We start from the raw sequence: 18,049 nt of genomic DNA on the forward strand, positions 1-18,049 counted from the left end.
GGTAAGTCGGAATCAAGAGATGGACAATGTGGTATTTTTGGTTAAGTATTTCTTTATTGGAACATCAAAAACTTGGGCTGTGCCTACGTTTCCCGGCCCTATTCTAAAAATGAAAGTAGAGTCAAAAGTGTGCTGGTTCATATGTCCTGCAGAACAAGCCAAGTCTGCCGTCCAGAATGCTGTTCCACCCGGATTTTTGCCCCTACCACTACCACAGAAATGCCTAACTTTAACAAAGGTACAATACTTTATGCCCAAACAAAAGAATGGTGGCTGGTCTCTGACTCCACCCTGATGCTTTTTTATCAGGGAAAGGGCCTGCTTGCCCTGTTCTTCAGTTTTTAAACAGGACACCTAATGTCTCTTCAAGCTTCCCTCCTCAGATTGGTTGTCAGTCTTTGATTAGTCTCTTTCCTCCTGGACTACCAGGGTTTAGTCTCTTTCTCTGGTCTTCTGCCACACTTGGGAACCCCCTGGGTCGGATTCCACACCAGGCACTCTCCTTGGGTTCTCCTTCCAGTTAGCTATTCCTGGCTTTTACTCTGCCTTGGTGTCTTTGCGTTCGCACCCCACCTTGGGGTCTCGTTTCTCTTGCCCTGTAGTCTCGTTTCTCTAACCCTGCCTTTAGATCTTGTTTCTTGTGCCCGCCTTGGGGTCTGGATCCTCTCACGCCGCCTTGGGTGCCTCCCTCTCTCACTCCGCCTCGGGGGATTTTGTCTTTTCTTACCCACTCTGGGTTCTTAGGTCTGTCACCCCACCTTGGGGTTTTGTTTCTCCTACCCAACCTTGGGGTCTCGGTTTTCTCTTCTCATCCCACCTTGGAGTTTCGTTTCTCTTACCTCACCTTGGGGTCTAGGGCCTTCTCCGCCCGCCTTGAGGTTTCATTGATCTCGCCCCGCCTAGCAGTTGCTGGTCTCTCATCCCACCTTGGGGTCTGGTTTGGCCTTTCTGCCCTCCTTACAGCGATCACGTACCTTCTGTCTCTGTGCTCCTCCAGGCAGGCTTCGGCACTTGGCTAATGTCTGATTTCGGGCCTGATCCCTACCCACCCAGCCGCATACCCGCACTGCCTCCTCGCAACCCCAGTACTTGAGTCTGTATCTGCAACCCTACAGTCCCCTTCCTGCACTTATTTGACACCTCTTGTCTGTGCCTTATTCTTGCACTTGCCACCTGCTGGCTGCACTACCTGTTGTTTTGATCACATGTTCAGCACTTTCCACTCCTCCCCTTCCCCTTACACTTTCCCCTTCCCACTCCCCTGCACTTGCGCGTTCTCAATGTCACTGGGCCTAGTAAGATGGTTGTGTTTGTCCTCCTTTGTACCCTTCCCTTGCCTCGTCGCGCCCTGAGACACTTGTGTATGGGCGCAATATAAATAAAATATCATATCAATTCCAGTAGGCCGACACGACTTCTCCCTCCCGACTTCTGTCTGGCGCTCCACATCTGACGGAGCTTGAACTCCCTTTTGGCTGTCTTCCTGCAGGACTTTGGCACCAGTTCCACAAAGCGCTGCTATCCACGGCCTAGGCGGTTTCCTCTGCTTGACAGTCCCCTGGGCTGGGCTTCTCCAGTTTGTGTTTTGGCGGGGTTTCTAAGTGTTCTGCGGGCTGTGTGGTGGCTTGATCCGGCATGCCAGGCATATGATTCCTCCTTCGTGCAACACCTGCAGGAGGAAGTCCCTCCTTGTCTGCAGCTCAGTGGGCTATTCGCCCCTTTAAATGTGCGCTGCGACATAATTCAAGTCTGTGATGTGTGGATGCTCCTTCCTGATTGGGTCCTCGCTTGATGTGACCTCTAGAGGTTGGATTTCCCGTCATTTTACTATTTACCTTTAGACAATGAAATGAAGTTTGGCTTAGAAGCTGAACCAGGCATTAGTATAGGAGGTTGACGTTATTATACAGTTTAACTTCTAGATAACCATCAACACTATTAGTATGTTGATAAAATGGAGGATAACTTGTATCCCTTTTTAGGGATTGCCCTTCTTCTATGGGGGTGGACGGAGGGTGTCCTGCATGCTCTGTTCCCTAGGGGATGTTAAGCCTAACAGGCTCACCTCCCTAGTCCCAAAGCAGGGGTGGGGGCTCCCCGTAAGGAGATGGGAGGAATACCATGGATTTGTCACAGTTGTTTGAGCAATGCCAACTGTTAACTTTGACCTGGTATGCTCTGGAGGGTGACAGACCTTCCTCCAGATCATCCTGCACACACTCTAGATAGTACGTGTGAGAGAGAGGATCGGGCAAAATGAGGGAAGGACACCACAAGGGGCGTCTCGCAAGCTAGAAAAGGGAAGAAAAGGAATTTTGGGTTAGAAAGGGCTTTTGGTCAACCGGATACTTGAACCCATCGCCTTCCAAACACCTTACCTGTAGATTGTACTGTTGTTACCAGAAACCTGACATGGAGGATCACAAGTAGGCCTAGTCATTAGTCCAGAATACTGGTTCCCCCAGAAAAAGGGGAAAGGAAAAAATGGAGTCTGAGGGGTCTCGACCTAAAGGGCACGAGGATGCAAATTATGCACACTGGTGGGAGGCCAGCCACATAGAAGACCCTGCAAGCCTTGAAGAAAAGTCCAGGAAAATCCACCTAGTCAGCAGGAATCCAATACACCAAAACAGCTTGTTCCTGGAAAGAAGAGCAAGCAATCTATAGAAGAACGCAGACCAGGGAATTCAGAAAACAGTCACAAGTCACCAGAGCAAACTGGAGTTCCAAACAGCCATCTGGGAAAAGCAGGCAGGGCTGAAAACAATGATCCAGCAAGTGAAATGAAACTCGGGAGCAGAAAGGTGACTTTGAGAACTACTTTCGTGTGTACAGGCGGCCCTTTTGTGCGTGATCGCAGTGCTCTGTTGTTCACGTGATTGATCGGGATGTTGTGGCAAACCCTAGAGACCTCCTGAGTGATGTACTTTCCGTGGTGGTGGCGCTTCCCGATCCACCATGCCAAACGCCACAGGAGCTGGCTGGTCCTGCGAGGCCTGACATCAATAGTCATAATTACATTGCATCAGTGTGCGCATACACCTTTTTTAACACTCTTTTTTTACAGGAGCCCCAATGTATAATATTGGTTACAATATAGGTACAAGATGCAGTAATTTACAGATTTAGCATTGCATGCTCCTCATTACAACTGGAACGTTCTGACTTAGACAACCAAGCTACCCAGCAAGAGTGCATGTCCACCAGAAGTGGAATTTATTAAGCCGTTGTGCTCACCCAAGCTATTTCTCTGTAGAGCCCTAAATGGAAAAACCTGCTATTGAAAGGGATGCCTTTTATGCATCGCTGCCACTGTTGTCTAAGGCATATCTATGCGTGCAGTGTGCTTTTCTTGTGTATAAAGAGTGCCCAATGCCAAAAGGGATTGCTGTCTGTACTTGAGGTGGTACTGTGACTGTGTGTGGGAAGCTGCTCCTGTTTGCAGGGAGCATTCTCTACAGATGTGGAGATGCATCTTGTGTAGGGAGTAGTCTCAGTGCCTGCTGAAAGATGTCTTGTGGTTCAGAGAGCTGTCTCTGCAAAGAGATTCCCATTAATGCATGGTGCTGTCCTTGTTTCTGTAGGGAGATGCCTCTGCCTGTAAAAAGATGCCCCCGCGTTTTCAGGGAACTGTCTCTCTGCAGTGATGGTCCTCAGTGCAGGACGGTGCTTGGGTGTTGCAGGTCTCAACTCCCTGTGCTTATATGCTGGATATCCCCTCCACCAACCCATTTCACTGTACACACCATCTCCCCCAATCTTCTCACAGCCCTATTACATGCACAAACTCCCAGTGAAAACCAGGTCTGCAATCTCAGCGGGTCCACGTTTTATCTACACTCTTCTGTGCAACATGTCAAAGGGATTGCTTCACTGCAGCCACAAATGGAAACCTGCTCAGACACATTCATGTGTTACACAAACCTACTAGTAGACAGTCACAGGGGGTGTATTTTACTGCCCATCCCACTGTGAGAAGAATGTGATTGTACACTGTCCACCGGCACATGGTGACCTCTGTTTTGTTCAAGCAATAAAGAATGAGTGTGCTTCGAGTTTTAGAACTGCGCCACATTAACTTTGTTAGTGTGGCTGGTGACCTATATCAGTGGAACAAAGAATGTTCGACTTTCTCCAAGCTTTGAATGCCCCCTTTCATTGCTTGGAGGTATATGCTACTGCCCGCCCTTCTAGAGGGGAGGCGTTCCATGCGTATTTTACACTAGGATATCACAATGGAATGCTGCTGAGAACCAAGAATTCCATCTAGCAGTCTGAAAGAGATACAAAAAGAAAACACACAGACAACATAGGTGGTATAAACAGTTTATTTAATGTTTATTGAATATGTACTAGTGTTTCAATGCATTACTGTTATACTTACCTTACTTACATGTTAACTGTACCATCTGTCAGTGGAGTCCTTGGACAGGGGTCAGCAGCCTTTGGCTCTCCAAATGTTTTGGACTACAGCTCTCATCAGCCCTAGTGAACAAAGTCAATGATGAGAGAGCATAGGAGTTGTACTCTAAAACATCTGGCCAACCCCCTGACTTAGAATGTTGTAGGACAATGAGCAATGGGCAGGTCATGCCTTCAGTGACCAAGAACAGTGGACTGACCTTCATTGAAGCAGGGAAGGGAACACATTTTAGGATGTTTGGCATGGAAAAAAGAGGGAGCAGGGCCTTGTGTTGCGGCTCTCTGGGGAACCGAGGCTTTAAGCTGCCAGCCCAGAGCTTGAAGAAACATTGCTAGGCTGAGTGACGTATGCCACGGCAGCCCGGCCAGAGCTGGAATTGTGGGCTGCGTGCCTGGAGCAGCTTGGGTGCGGAGGATGCGGCTGATGGAAGGATGCTGTACCCCGCTATGGGGCCGGACTGGGCACGTGTGGATCAGTGAGCTGTGCTACTTGTCCAGGCGAGTTAGGCCCTGTCCTCCAAACGTCTTGGTGCTCAGGCCAACGGCAGTGAAAACCCATATTATCAGGTAAGGGCGGTGCGCGCAATACACATGACAGCCCTTATAAGAGACCACTCCTGTCATGCACCCACCCTCTGAAACTCGATCCCGGTGTCGGCTCGGAATGCCCTCAAAATTCTCCTATTTCGTAAATCTCTCAAAACATGGCTCTTTCAACAACTCCTGACAAAGGACTAATTCCAGTGGACACACAACGACACACAGACCTCACAGTACTGCGTTACTGTTAAGATGCCGGCTACCCACACCCTGTACAGTGCTCTGCTGCTCTTGAGCTAGGTCCGCGCTTTAAACAATAAAATAAAAAAATACAATATTTATGTATACACATGTGCATTTATGATTACTGTACAAGTGTGTTAGTGCGTGTGTGTGTGTGTGTCTGCCTACATCATCGTCATACTTCTGTTCCTGGTGATCTTTATTAACTCCTCCATGGACTCTGTTTTTATTCCTCTGACCTTGAAATGCTCCTACATAACACCTTTTCTAAAGAAGTCTACTTTGGAGCCAGATGTACCTCCTAATTATCGCCCCATCGCCAATTGTCCACATGAAGATTCTGGAGAAGGTGATGGTCTCCCAACTTCAAGACTTCATTACGTTTAATTATTGCTTGGGCCCTCACCAATCTGCCTTTCATTTGCTGCACGGTACAGAAACTGCTCTTTTTGATATTAGAGGGAGATTCCTCTGGAATTTTGATGAAAATAGAACCTCCCTTCTAATCTTGCTTGATTTATCTGCAGCCTCCAACATCCTGGATCACCAAGTCGTTCTTCAGAGACTGTTGTCGGTGGCCAGATTGTCGGAATCTGTCCTCCGCTGGTTTACTTCCTTTATAGTTTGTCGGCAGTATTGCCTTACTCTGGACGACTATGCCACAGACTTCGTAGACCTCAAATGTGGTGTCCCACAAAGTGCAGCCCTCTCTCCCTTGCTCTTTAACATTTATGTCAAGCCAACACACAATATTCTTGTTGATCTGGACATCCGTTTCCACTGTTATGCTAATGATACCCTGCTTTTCTTTAAACTCATCAGTAATTCAATCAATAACAATGTTACCTTTTCAAATAGTTTGACTGGTTCGTCCATGTCCCTTGTCCCAGCCCTTATCCTCTTCTCTTTTTTCTGTTAGCTTTAATTCTAGCACTTTCCTTTCCACATCAAGTCACTAGGTATTTATCTAAACTCTCTTTTTTGACTTCTCTCATCAAATCAACCAGCTAATTAGGTCTACCTTTTACTAACTGGTTATTTAGGCACATCGGTCCTTTCCTTTCTCAGGATCACTGATATCTGTTCCTCATATCACAGTGTCTCTAGTTGCAGATCACCCAAAGCGAAGAGACCAGAAAACACTGAGTAAGAAGAGGGAATAATCAATCCCCTTCTTGATTTTTATTGCGTAATCAAAGTAATAAAGTACATGATAACAGGGATCAAGGCTTTGCTGGAAGAGACTATAGGTTGGAAAGCACTGAAGTAGGATGGCAATGGGTGAGCTAGAAGGACATCATCAAGACCAAAAGAGAAAACTAAGAGTTGCTGGGAGCTATACCTTCAGCGCTGGAAAAGAACTGAGCAGGCGGATACATTTAAATGTTGGAGGCTTATTCCTCACACTAGTAGACACAGAGCAAGAGATGACTCCTTCGAGCTTACAGGGGGCTATAGCTCACACTTTGGGAGACTTCAGACTAACAAAAACTCACAAGTGTGGTACTTGACTACTGGGGGTTGCACCACAATGCTATGTGCGCACTTTGGTTGTCTCCTGTGAATAAAGTATATGCCGGCTGGCCCATGAGAATGCCAAACGGCGGGAGGGTGAGAATGTCACAATTTGACCAAGCCCAAGAGAGGGGGAAGAAGCACTTGCCGGTAGGATTGCTTTGAAAGTTACATTTGGTACCAGACAATGAGGGCTACCCATGGCTAGCGGGTGAACATATCTAAGCCTGACAAAGACTTGTGCAAGGGGGGCGATAAATACTTGGTAGTAGGTGATTTCCAAGAAGTAAGAAGGATACTGTTGGGTGCTATACCCCTCAGACTAAGTATGACCCAGGTATTTAATGGGTGCTATAGCTTTAGACTGTAATAAAGCAACAATCTCTCAGTTTACATAGTGCCTCAGAAAAGAAAATTCTTTGAGACCCAAATGCAAAAATAGTGTTTTTGTGTTTATTTTTGAATGGGCTTTTTTGCAGGTTGAGATGGTTGGTACAGGTTAAAGCTTATTTGTTTAAGCTTGTAGTCTCAAGGGTTTGGAACCCAATCTTGGTGTTCTCTGTGTGCTTATGTCTTCTTTGTCCTTTAGTGTTTACAAGTGCTCGATATTTGTTTTCTTGCGCTTGTCATTGGACCCTGTTTAATTTGATTCCTGTCTCTTTAATTTTGGTGACTATTTGATCCCTTTGTGTGTCCTTGTGTCTATGTGCTAATCTGTGAGCATTTACGTGTTCTTTTGTCCTCTGTGTCCTTGTGTCTTCTATGTCCTCTACGCATGTTTCACCACTTAGTTATGGCTCTTAAGGAGAAAGTTTCACATTCAATCTATTTTAAGTCAAAATGTATTGCTGGACGTTAAGAGTTCTCATCTTTGTTTGCAACTGTATATAGATGCAGAGTTCAATTCTTCTCATAACTTTCAATTGTAACTATATGCAGAGTTCATTCCTGCCTTGCAGGTAGTTCTGGAGATGTCGAGTTTGTTCAGATATGTTACTAATCGCATGATGGGTTATCAGTTTCTGAATGCAGAAAAATAATATTTTGGTTCTTCTTCTGGAACAGAGGGATGTGATTGTCCCTGCTTGTTCACCTGCAAGCTTTAGTCTGTATATTACATTTGGAAACTCTGGGGATGATCCTCTTCCCATTGTTAGGCCCTTAAGACGATTTGAGTTAACCCTTCCTTAGTCCCTTAAAATAGAATCCAGTATTATTTCTAGTTTGGTTCCTGTAGAACGTAGAGGGGTTATTAATACTCATGCTCACAATAAGCGTTGGACTGTATGTTTTGAGTGTTTTCTGCTAATGCATAGGTGTCTCATGAATCTATTGGCTATCCACGCTTTTTGTTGTTTTCTTACTCTATAGGGACCCCCACTTGGGTATTGCCTACCTTAGAGGGGGGTTTGTATAGAAACCAGGAGCAAAATGTCCTCATAACTCTCAAGTCTTTTTTTCTTCCTGTTTTAGCAATGATGCTCCAGGGGATTCCAGCTCCGCTCACCTCCTGCAAGCTCTCCTGAATGAACCAGGCTTTGGTACAAAATGCATGAAGGACATGACTAACATGTGAGTACCTCTCTGTTTGGGTGACTGGTAAGTGCACGTTCCACTAATTTGTTTCTGCCCTTATTCCAATGCTAAAGTTCTTTAATTCACTGTGCATGCTTTTCAGTTCAACTTTGTTGCTTTCTTCGGAATATGTATTCATTCATGTGTATCTCATAACTGTATCACTAGAAACATATAACTAGATCCTAAAACCTTATTTTATCAAGATTCAATGGTGATTATTTATTTTATTTTTTTATTTTTTATTTGTAAAGCATCTCAGCCCGAAGGCATCAGGGTGTTGTTGCGGCAAACCAGTTACATGTAAGCATAGAGTCAGGCAGATTAGTGTCAGTATGTCCTTGGGGCCATAGATCTTTGATCTCCTTTCTGGCATGGGTGTGAGATCGAGAATAAATCGTTCTTAGTATATTTAAATGTACTGGGTGGGATAGAAATGCTTGTGGGTGCGCTCTGGCTCTCAAAAAGTGTGTTGCAAATATATTTAACCTTGCCTGCAGAATCACCAAAATCCGTAGGCTCTACCCACGGCATCCAAAAAAGAGGTGGGTTAATTAGTGTAGGATTAGTGAATTGTGCAGGGCAAACAACGTTATTGTGCTACCATAACAGGTGAAAATTATCCTCATTCACTGTTTAGTTTCCTCCAACAGCAACTCTCTTTTCTCAACAGAGTGATTTATTCAAAGTCATGTAGTATATGTCTACTTGCAGCCGACACATGTTTCGACCATAGGACGTTCTCAAGGCTAGTTTTGTTGCACTTGAACTATCGATTTTTATGCTCACAGTTCCTCAGAAATTCTTGCCTGACAGTAACGCTTCTCACTAGGTGCGAGGTAATCTTACGAGGCACTGGGAACTACCCACGATAAAGAAGCTCGCACCCTATGATGCCCATATAGAGGAATCACACTTTACCCAAATCCACTTGAGAAGCATTACTGCAGAAAATTGTCTTGGTCTTAGGGGTAAAACACATCCCCAACACTTGCCACATTGGAGGAAAGAGAGAAGAGTCAACAAACCACTGCGATCACCAAACATAAGCTGCCAGGAGTTGCCGGTTCACTGCATCTCAACATGGTTTAGTCCTTGAGCCGTGCTTTGCTCCTTGGTTGGCTTTTGCCTGCTATCCTGCCTCAGTCCCCTGGCTCCGGTTTCTTCTTGGGCCTTGCCTGGTACTCCTTCTGTTCTTATTTTGATTCCTCTTTCTCTTTCTATTATTCCCTTCAGCATTGGCCTCATCGCTTCCTGCCTTACCTCTGCTCCATTTGTTTTCCACCTCAGTTCTTGTGGTCCCTGCCTTTACCCTGTTTTCTTGGTTTGGCTTCTTTCCAAGAAGTCATCTCACTGGCACCACAACTCAAGATCAATGTCAGTCATTGTTCTCAAGTCATCCTTTTGGATGTCATTGATCAGTTTGGCCTGGACACCAGTAGGACGGTGTCCCCCCGCGGAGCCTGGAGTATCGGCTAGGGCCGAGAAAAGGTCTAGATGCGGGGTAGCCTGAGGTTCATCGTTGGAGCTGGGCAACAGTTTGGGGGGGGGGAGAGATAGTGTGGGAGGTGGGGAGGGAGTTGGGGAGTTTGAAGGGGTGTTAAAAGTTGGGGAGCGGGCTTACACCTATACACCATTGCGCCAGTTGGGGACCGGGAGGGAGGGGATTGGGGGAAGTGTTGGGGAGTTTGTAGTGAAAATAGTTAGGGAGCAAGCTCATATCCACGCAAAAGCATACATGGGGAATAGGACAAGGGGGGGCGGAGATGGGACGGGATATGGATGAAGATGGGAGACCTTAGAATAGTAACCTGGAACATCAGGGGACTCAACAGCTATCTGAAGAGGAACAAGGTCATGATGTACCTGAGGAGGCAAAAGATAGGCATAGCCTTATTACAAGAAACCCACCTCACTAGAGAGAAACAGGAGGTGATAAAAAAAAATGGAGGGGGACCACCGTTGGAGGAACGTATTCAGCATATGCCAGGGGAGTAATCACCTGGGTAGCGCCACATGTACGCTTTCAGCTGCTGCAGGCCACGGTGGAGCCGGATGGGAGGATGGTGGTGATGCGGGGCATGTTAGAGAATAGAGAGCTGAGCATAATCAACAAATTCGCCCCAAACTAAGAAACAGTGGCCTATTTCAAGTCATTATACAGCAAAATCAGCCCCCACCTGGGAGGTGAGGTCATATAGGGAGGGGACTTTAACTGCACGCTAAATCCCAAAATGGACAGATCAGATAAAAAAACTAGACAGACCTACTCCCGCAGCTGAAACCCTGCAGGCCCTGCTGGGAGATTTTCAGCTGGAAGACGTATGGAGGCAGCAACACCCGAACGATAGGCACTATTCACACTATGCAGCCCCAAAAAAGCTATACACGAGACTGGACTACATGTTTGCCACTCCGGAACTCATCGGGGAGATTGAGAGGTCAGAATATAAAGCAAGATCCCAACGTGGAGGTTCAGAGCCGAAGCACTGAGAGATAATGCATTCCGGAAGGACCTAATGGAGGAGATAACAAAATTCTTTGAAAATAACACTGGCAGTGTAGAGCCAGAGGGCACTCTGTGGAAGGCTTTTAAGGTGGTGGTGAGGGGAGCGGCCGTATCCAAATCCAAAGGGCTTCATGGGGGCATAACGCGAGAATTACAGGAGGTCGAAAAGAAAATGGAAGCAATCATGAAAGGAGGGGACACCTCACAGGAGGAAACTGAGACTATGAGCCAATTACAACAAGAATGTGGCGGGCTCTGGGAAAGACAATGCAACCTAAATTATAAAAAATACATTGAAAGACAACATGCAGGGGGGGACAAGCCGGGGAGGCTGCTAGCATGGCTATATAAGAACGAGACACCCAGATCAGCGATCAGAGAGATAAGGGGAGAAACAGGCCAAATATGGGACACCCAGGAGAGCGTTAACGAGAGATTCCTTAAATTGTACCAACACTTATACGAGGACACTGGGGAGATGGCAGAGCAGGAGATTCAGGAGACGTTGGGGATATAGGGTTACCTAAATTGGGCACAGAAGATAGGGAGAACCTCGATGCCCCAATTACGATAGAAGAACTAGAGACAGTGGTCAAACACCTGCCCACCAGCAAAGCACCTGGGGCAGACGGGCTCCCTAGTGAATTCTACAAAACGTACAGGCAGGATGTGCTCCCCCCAGTACTAGCAATGCTAAATGAGGCCTTCGAGAAAGGGAGACTGCCGGAATCCCTGAGGGAGGCGATGATCATTCCACTCCTGAAACCCAATAAGCCAAGCACAGACTGTGGGTCGTACAGACCGCTATCCATGCTAAACCAGGACAGTAAAATCCTTACGGCGGTGCTGACGAACAGACATAAACTGGTAATAAATAAGCTCATACACCCCGACCAGACTGGATATGTCCCAGGTAGGAGTATATCTGATAACCATAGAAGGCTCCACCACATCATAGAACAGGCGGAAGGCGACCCATGTGAAATAGCAATAGTCTCACTAGACACGGTGAAAGCCTTCGACTCTGTAAGATGGACCTGGCTGATGGCGGCCTTGAAGGAATATGGGATGGGACCTGGGTACCTCAGGTGTGTGAAACTGGTGTATAGCTCCTCATTGGCCAGAGTTAAAACTGGAGTGATCATCTCAGACAAATGGCAACTCAGCAGAGGCACTAGACAGGGCTCCCCATGGTCGCCGATACTGTACATCCTAGCATTAGAACTCTAGCGATCTAAGGCAACAATATGAAGAGATCAGGGTCCACACTAAGGGGGGACCGCACTTGATATCATTGTACGCAGACGATGTGCTGCTGTATCTGCGGTACCCAGAGGAAAATTTACAATATATTTTGGAGGTGATGGAGCGTTATGCGACACTCTCCGGCATAGCTATTAACCCCAAAAAATCGTGCATGTTTCCCCTGGAAGATTCAAAGGAGTGCCACAGGAAAACTTACCAATCCTGCAGATAGCCTGGGAGTGATAGAACGTTTAGATACCTGGGAATGATAGGTGTCAAACAAGGCTGTCCTCTAGCCCCTGCATTATTCATCGCATTTCTGGGTGACTTTCAGTATACGCAAACTTCATTGAGATCATTCCCTCCGAATGTTGGAAACACCGCAGTGTCTAGGTTACTCTACGCAGATGACATGATTCTGATGGACCAAACTCAAGTCGGTCTTCAGTGCCAGTTGACAAACCTGGCCAGATTCATCTCCGAAAACGACCTAGAAATAAACACAGAGAAATCGAAAATCTTGGTCTTGGGGAACAAGTGCTCAAAATCTAAACCGGGCGTTACCTGGTTCTTAAACAACGCAAAGATTGAGACAGTCACAAACATCAGGTACTTGGGTGCAATGATTGACGAATTAAGAACTGAGAACTCAACCATCGTGGCTCTGTGGTCTAAAATCAAAACACTCACCACTCAAACAAGTGTAATTGACAACAAATATGGAACATTTTCCCTAATACCGGCGATTCAGTTTTACAGACAGAAGGTGGTACCGTCCCTAATCTATGGAATGGATGTGGCGCTCAACATTCATGATTCAATTTGGCCGAAACTGGAGGGATATCTCTGGAAAGCTGTTCTGGGCCTGCCAAAATCTGCATCCATTGCAGCTATATGACACGAACTTGGCTTACTATCTTTGTCAGCATCCATAAAACAAAGCCGAATGAGAGCATTGAGGAAAATCATCAACCCAGACTCACTGCCTATCTATAAAACGATTCTAGAAGAACTCCGGCTGGGGCGCTGTAAAGCGCTGACCGTTTGGGAAAATAAACTAACGTCAAAACTAAAAGATCTCGCCTGCACTCAAGAGGACTTAATCCAAAACCCGGAAAAAATTCAAATCAAAGTGGCACAAGAAGACTGGATCACTACATGTAACTTGGCAACCGCAAATAAACTTCTTGGTCACCTCCCATATACTACTAACAAACTGAATCTTCCGTTGAATTACTGCATCAAATTCCCAAACAAGAACTTCCAGAGAATGTACATGCGAACAAGATTAAATCTGATGCCAACACAAGAAATTCGGGCTATTCGCACTCAATCCAAAGACAAAACTTGCAGACTATGTTTAAACTCGGAAACCATAGAAACAGCAAGGCATCTGATTTTGAACTGTCCTAAAACCGACTACCTGCGTGAAGCATTCTTACTACCGCTACTCCACGACACCCCTCTTAGAGAAGAACACATTTGGTGGTGTAGACTGATCGCCGGCGAACAAACAAAATGGGTTATAGTGGCAGTTAAGATCTTCGATGCTGCCTTAAAAAAGGCCACCGACTCTGATTCTGTTACCAAACTTATCCGAAATGGAAAACTGCGAAATCACAACAACTGACTTGAAAACTGGTATGCAACCAAAGAAGCAGCGACTCTTAACTTTTATACCTTGTAAAAATCAATTTCTTTTGGTTAAAATCAAGTAATAAAAAAAAATATATATAACACAGAGAAAGCGGTAGAAAACATCAAAAACAGCATGGGGTTCTGGGCGAAGCTCCCCTGAGCCATGGTGGGGAGGGCGGCTATGCTGAAGATGGTGGTCTTGCCCAGGCTACTACACTTTTTTGTAAACATCCCACACATGTTGCCTAGATGGTTTTTTATCAAACTTCAGAGTCTATGCAGGGGCTTTCTTTGGCACAACACCAGAAACAGAATTGCCTTATGGAAATTACAGACCACGTGTGACAGGGGGCATAAACTTGCCAAACTTTGAGATATACCACTTGGCCGGGCAACTACAATATGTCGCCAGGTGGCTGTCGGAAGACACAACGGCAGAATCTAGACTGCTAAGGGATGAATGTGAACAGTATTTTTTTAATCAACTGATTTGGCTACCCAAATCAGCACTAAAAGGGCGATTGAGATTGCTGGAACTATGCTGGAAGACATGGCACAAGGCATGCCGGGCTATGGGCAACCCATCCCCATGCTCCCCACAGGCACCACTTGTGACGCTACATGGGGTGGATGAGCCACTAAGAAAGGGGATTCGTAAACATTGGGAGCCGGTAGGTATAGCAACTCTGGGAGATATATGGCAAGAAGGGAAGACCTTGGATTTCCAAACGATAGTTGATGAAACTGGGTTACACCAGCGGCAATACATCACTTATACCAGAGATGTCAATCGGGTGAAGGGGACATGGTCCGAAATAGTGCTATCAGAACAACCTGACATGGCTATAGAAATGATATACAATATCTCAGAAAGGAGGGCATGAGGTATCCCGGATCTATGAACTGGTGATGTCTAGAGTGGGTAAGGAGGTGTCCCAGCTGAGACTGAATTGGGAGGAGGATGCGGGAATACCCATGCAAGACGGGCTATGGGAAAGGGCACAGAGATACCACAAAAAGGTGTCCAGAAATGAGAAGCTGCAACAGATCCAGCTGTACATAACCCATAGGATATACATGACCCCACGGAAGATCGCCAGATTTGGTGGCCCAGAAATACAAACATGCCCCAAGTGTGGGGAGGTGGATGCGGGGATGATGCATACATTCTGGTGGGAAAGGTGGGAACATTCTGGGGGAAAGTTAACCGACGTCTAACTGAGAAGGGAATTAAGCTAGATGTAGAATCTGTGTGGGCATGCTTGGTAGGGGGATTCACCAGACCACACAACACGTGAGCAAACTCAAGGACCTGGCCTACATTCTGGCTAAACAGAGAGTTGCCATGAGCTGGAAAACAAGCCACAGACCCAGAATAGAGGTCTGGTGGCATGATCTCTTGAAATGGGCCGATGCCGAAACAGTAGTATGGTATGAGAGAGCCAGCAGAGGGAAGGAAAACGAAGTGGGACCTCTGATAGTATGGAGACAACTGGTGGCCACATTGTCAGGATCCACCCAAACCAGCCCAAGCGAACATGATACGCCCGAGAGCAATGACGGGGAAGAGCCCCCTGAGACATGATATTTGGAGGAATAATGGAGGAAGCTTGAGTTAAGGGGGGCGGGGGGAAGATGACAGTAATAAAGATATGCAAATTGTATGCTAAGAAGCTTGAAACCAAAACTGTCGGGAGAGTTTTTTTTTAATTTATATTTATTTATTTTCAAAAAACCAAACAGAACAACACACAATACAACTGTTTAGGACGTACATAATCAGCATCAAACCATCACATTATACAGTGTAATTCTCCGTCCTCCCCCCCCCTCCTACCCCACAAACTAGAGCCGGCTCACTCATGTCATCTACAGGAGCATTATCAGGTATCGCATTGCTTATGCACTCATCCGAGTTCTCTGGTTCGTTATTGCCCTGGTGAGGGTTTGCCATAGAGGTCACCAATTGCCGCCAGGCCAGCAAAGGCCCTACTTCCTCCTCTCCCCACCTAGTAACCACTTCAAGCCAAACTACGGATTCCGCCTCCGCCCATCTGCAGAGGTCCGCCCACCATAGCTCCACCTTGGGTCTGTGGGCCGCCTTCCATCCCATTGTAATCCTGCGCTTGGCCAGGATGTAGGCTAAGTCCTTCATTTTGCTTATGTGCTTTAAATCCCGTGGCCTGGGAAAAATCCCGAGCATGCATGGCCAAGCTGATCCCACATCCAGCTCCACTCCCCCACCAGCCAGTTTAGTTTTAATCTCATCCCAAAATCTGTGCGCCTCCGGGCAAGCCCAGAACATGTGTAGCAGCCCCGCTTCCACCTCCCCACACCTGGGACATTTCTGCGTAGCCGAGCCTCCAAACCTTGCAATTTTCCCAGGAGTCAGATAAGCCCTGTGAGTAACATAAAATTGGAGTTGTTGGAGTCTCGCATCCCGGGACACCTTTTTATGGTACCTTTGGGCTCTCTCCCATTGCCCTTCTGTCATGGGTTCTCCTACTTCCTCCTCCCAGTCCTGTCTCAGTTGAAGCAGCTCCTTCCCTGCCTTTGCTCTCAGAAGCTCGTATATCCTTGATATTTCGTGCCCGCCCCCCCGAAACATCATACATCGTTTCCAGGGAGGCATCAGGGTCATCCGCTAGCACTGTCTCAGGCCATCTCTCCCTAACCCGTTTCATGAGCCTAGCGTAGGTTATATACTGGCCTCTATGCACCCCTGTCTCTTCTTGCAACCTCTGAAATTCCAATGCCTCCCCTTCTTGCCATATGTCCCCAAGGGTGGCCAAGCCTACCGGTTCCCAATATCTACGGACTGCCTCAAACAGTTGAGAGTCGTTCCCTCATAGCGCCACCAGCGGGGCCTGCTGAGAGAACAGCTCTGAGTCACCCATCATTATCCACGTTCTGCGCCAGACCTCCCAGCCCAGCCTCAATAGCCGCCCTCTTCCCACCAGTTTGTTCTTTTGTAACCACACCACTTCCCTCAAAAAGTATGGGGCCGAGTCTCCCCGCAAAAGCCTGGCTTCCGCCGAGTCTTCAGCTGACAGCGACCTGGCCACAAACAGCAGCTGCCCTGCCAGATAATAAAGCGCAAAGTTCGGCAGGCCTATGCTCCCCTTGTCACACGGGTTCTGGAGTTTCCACAGTGCCACTCTGTTCCTAGAGTTACCCCATATGAAACCCCTGCACACGCTATGAAGTCTCACAAATAGGCTCCTGGGAATCAAAAATGGGACATTCACAAAAAAATGCAAGGGTCTAGGCAGGACCATCATCTTGAGCAAGGCTGCTCCCCCCATCATAGTCAGGGGCAATCTAGACCAAAATACTATGCTGTTCTTAACTCCCTCTATTGCTTTCTCCGTATTATGTTTGTGCTCCGCCTCGATCTTGTGGTAAATATTTACTCCCAAATACCTAAATGTCTCAGTCTGCCATGGTTTTGGCAGGATAGACAGCCTCTGTAACGGGACATTCTTATATCTACCCAAGGGGAACAAACTAGACTTCCTAGGGTTCACCGATATGCCCGAGAGGGTGGCATAACGGTCCATCACCTCCAGCACATACTGCAGGTTCTCCTCCGGATAGCGCGGATAAAGGAGCATGTCATCTGCATACAGCGATACCAGGTGTCTACCACTTACCGTGCTAATCCCCACCTCCCCGTATTGTTGCCGCAGGCATATTGCCAATGGCTCTAATGCCAGAATGTATAACATGGGTGACCAGGGGCATCCCTGTCTGGTCCCCCTGCTGAGTTTCCAAGTATCTGAGATTATGGATCCTGTTTTAACTCTCACCATCGGGGTGCTGTATAACAACTGGACCCACCTGATATATCCAGGTGCCATTCCGTATCCCCTCAGGGCCGCTTTCAACCAAGGCCATCGCACCAAATCAAAGGCTTTGACCGCGTCTAGCGACACGATAGCCAGCTCACCCGTATCTTCCTCAGTGTAGTCAATGATATGGTGTAGCCTCGTATGGTTATCTGTAATGTTCCTGCCAGGGACATAGCCCGTCTGATCTGGGTGTATCAGCTTACCGATCACCCTCTTCAGCCTATTGGCCAGCACTGCCATAAGTATTTTGCTGTCCTGGTTGAGCATGGACAAGGGTCTGTAGGACCCGCACTCCACGGCCGGCTTGCCTGGTTTCAGGAGTGGGATGATAATCGCCTCGCGAAGGGACAATGGCAGTTCCCCCTGCTCATAGGCCTCGTTGAACATGGCAAGCAGTGGCTGAAGCAGTTCCTGTTTGTATGTCTTGTAAAACTCACTAGGCAACCCATCCGTCCCGGGTGCCTTGCACGTGGGCAGATGTTGGATCACCACCTCCAGCTCATCCGAGGTG

At 47.1% G+C, this 18,049-nt stretch overlaps 1 protein-coding gene across 5 annotated transcripts in view; it reads left to right on the top strand.

Annotated features, from left to right (window-relative positions):
• ABCA7 (ATP binding cassette subfamily A member 7) overlaps nt 1-18,049 on the top strand; it is a 2,687,121-nt gene that overhangs the window by 1,943,695 nt on the left and 725,377 nt on the right. For all 5 annotated transcript variants that reach the window (XR_011303245.1, XM_069647414.1, XM_069647430.1 and 2 more), the window contains one exon: nt 8,194-8,292. Coding sequence is in view for 4 of the 5 variants with exons in the window: in XM_069647414.1 (XP_069503515.1) it covers nt 8,194-8,292 (99 nt within the window). In the remaining variant the exon portion in view is untranslated. The remainder of the gene's footprint in view (nt 1-8,193; nt 8,293-18,049) is intronic.

This window comes from Ambystoma mexicanum, chromosome 1p (genome assembly GCF_040938575.1).
Source record: "Ambystoma mexicanum isolate Mex_15411 chromosome 1p, UKY_AmexF1_1, whole genome shotgun sequence".
NCBI classification, from domain to species: Eukaryota; Metazoa; Chordata; class Amphibia; order Caudata; family Ambystomatidae; genus Ambystoma; species Ambystoma mexicanum.